We start from the raw sequence: 2994 nt of genomic DNA, 5'->3' as shown, positions 1-2994 counted from the left end.
ATCCGGGCATCATACGACCAACGCAGGAACAACGATTTAAAGTAAGAAAGTATATAATAATTGCACGCTAAAATATTTGTGAGAAGTTCTTATAAAAAAATTTTTGTTTTTTTTTTTTTCATTTCAGACTATTATCGAATTATCAGAACGTGGTGGCATTGGTTTTGAGCCTTCTTCCTTCTGTTCAGGCTGTCTTGTACGGCGACCCATACGTTCAAAACATTGCAGCGTTTGTGATCGCTGCGTTGCACGCTTCGATCATCACTGTCCTTGGGTAGGCAATTGCATTGGACTTAAAAATCACGCTTATTTCATGGGTTTCCTCTGGATGTTACTCATAATGTGCGGTTGGATGTTATACGGCGGCGCCTGTTATTATATCTATCAATGCAATGTGCATTTAACTCTCGTACCGCTTGAGGATTTTGAGAAAGCCATCAGTGACATAGCCAATTGCAATCCATGGGTTGGCTGGGTTATGGCTAATGCATTACTACATCTCTCATGGGTTGTGTTGCTGACAATATGCCAGACATATCAAGTCGTATGCCTAGGAATGACAACAAATGAGCGCATGAATCGTGGACGGTATCGACATTTTCAAGCGAAAGGCGGACAAAGTCCTTTTACACGTGGGCCAATCAACAATTTCTTCGACTTCTTACAATGCAGCTGTTTTGGTTTGGTACAACCACGTCGCATCGATTGGATGAACTACTACGATTTAGATATGCAGGTGGGTCGTACAACTGTGGAACAAGAGCCATTATTGCGTGGTAATGCTGATGGCGAAGGTGGTGGCACAGAGCTGGCACACTATCAGTATGTGTAGGATAAGTCGAATCGGGATGCGGAGACGCGCAATGCACCCATAGCAAATGTGTAGGCAAAACGGCAGGGCTGCAAAGTATACAATCAATGGCATTTTTTTTCAAGTGCATTATTTAAAAGGAAGTAGTCAAGTAAATGAATAGTATGACTAAGTGCCTCTTTTACAGTACGGGTTTTAACTCAAATTCGGCTGTTAACTTTCAATTTTTGTACTAAAAACCAGTAGTTAACAGCCGAATGAGAGTTGACTCGTCACTGTAAAAACGGCCCTAAGTGGCTTAGTCGTGATGACGCTTCTAAAGTATGTACGTTGTTACAAGGCCAACCCTTAGTCTTGAATAATTGAAAGTAATAAGCCACAAAAAGCATTTGCTAAACGCATTAACCTTTCACTGTATTATATGTAAACCTAGTTATTATAATTTATAAGATTAATTACGCTTAGGTGGAAAATACGTGAACAAATTTTGAATAAATTTCACTACGATGTGCATCGTAAGTACGTAGTTGTATTTGTATTGTATTTATTTTACCACAACTGTAATTATTAGTGCTTACACTTTTTTATTCATATTGATTGCCAATCTTAAAAGCTTTAGATAACAAGCATATTTCTTTTATTTCTGCGCATACATTGTACATGTATAATAGTGAGCTTTTTAAGTTAAGGTTAGACTGTTTTATTATTTCCGACATAATGAATATGCTGTCTAACATGTGAACTCAGTTAAAAATTTAGCGAACATTTATTCTTATAGCAAGATCAGAACGACGTTTGCATAAATATTTATGCATGGAAAAGTGTAATGCATTTGCAGTTTGGGTAGCCGTCTGTGTGGTCAAAGTAAACCGATTCATGTTAGCACAAAGATATTGTGTGCATTGGGAATGACATTAGAAATATAGTAAATTATTTGTTAAGCAAATACATATGTATGTATGTATTTTTTTCTAAAACTTCTTGGTGTCATAAGTGCTAATTAAATATAGTACATACATAAATACAAAGATATTAATAAAGTTTAAAGTGTTGTTTGCCGTTGGAAAATGTGGTTTAAAACGGAGGCTTAGTTGAACTGTTTGCAACAAAATGTTATTTCCTTTTTTGATTTTTCTTAAACTTAAATCTTTCTGTGTAAAACAATTTTTAAAAAGTGTGAAAATTCAAAATTGTTTCTAATTTATAGTTGCATTCAAATAACAACAAATTTTGATATATACTGTACCTAACTTAAAATACTAATCAGCAGTACTTATAGATGATGGTTAAGTCACTTTTCCAACGCAAGCTACTGCTTTAATTTATTTAAAATTCAATATTCGTTAGGAAAAAAGACATAAACCCGTATGAACAAATGAAAACAAACATACTAATGTTGTAATTATATACATACATACATAAAAGCAAAGCAGAAATACCAATTCTAAATAGACAAAAAAAGCAATGTTCGTAATATTTGTACTAAGAAAGAGCAATTTACTAGCACAGAGTCTAAGCTCCTTAATAAAAACTAACTTTTACATAAAAAGGATATATATTTCAAGAAAAATTCGTTTGATTTTTACGTTTATAAAATTTAGTTATGTATTTTTAATGATTTTTAGAGGCCTTAATACTAAAAGAAATATTTACGCCATTTAAAAAATTGCTACAAAATTTTAAATAAATTTAAGCTATTTTAAAATCGATTGGCTTCTACTTTCGAAAGCTTGTTTTGTTTTTGCGGCGTAAAAATGCCGATGCGATAATTCAAATGAAATTTCTTTCAAAGTTAAATTTTTAAACTGGCATTTATAATAACTTTAATGCATATTTGTTAGTATAAAAGCAAAAATTTCAATGAACGATGCAAACACGCACATTAGTGTTGTTACTTTTTTTGCAAGGAAAACATTAAGATTAAAAAAAATACGGCGCTTTTAGATGCGTGAAAAATTTGGAATAAAAGATCTAAATTTATTAACTTTTTTTTGTAATAAGTATGTAATAGCGCGTCCATGCATGTTACCCACCAAGAAAAATCAGTTTGATTGATGGTCGTCGTCGGCAAAGTGGCGGAAGTAAAAGTAAAATAAATGTAGTACATAAAATTTTTAGCAATAATAGTAACAGTGGTAACAAAAAGCCAACAAATAGCTATAGTAAATTCTAAAAGTGCACAA

At 32.9% G+C, this 2994-nt stretch overlaps 1 protein-coding gene across 1 annotated transcript; it reads left to right on the top strand.

The window, feature by feature from the left end:
- The first annotated feature begins 6 nt into the window (after positions 1–6).
- On the top strand, positions 7–2459 carry LOC118757314 (palmitoyltransferase Hip14-like). Its single transcript, XM_036492038.1, has 2 exons — positions 7–41; positions 128–2459. The coding sequence occupies exon 2, from the start codon at positions 314–316 to the stop codon at positions 830–832; it is 519 nt and encodes a 172-aa protein (XP_036347931.1). The 5' UTR covers positions 7–41; positions 128–313; the 3' UTR covers positions 833–2459.
- The last annotated feature ends 535 nt before the right edge of the window (positions 2460–2994 follow it).

The sequence above is a fragment of the Rhagoletis pomonella genome, unplaced genomic scaffold (assembly GCF_013731165.1).
Source record: "Rhagoletis pomonella isolate Grant_MI unplaced genomic scaffold, Rhpom_1.0 Rhpom_scaffold_16518, whole genome shotgun sequence".
NCBI lineage: Eukaryota > Metazoa > Arthropoda > Insecta > Diptera > Tephritidae > Rhagoletis > Rhagoletis pomonella.
The sequence above is the reverse complement of the archived record's forward strand: the minus strand, read 5'-3'. Positions and strand labels throughout refer to the sequence as shown.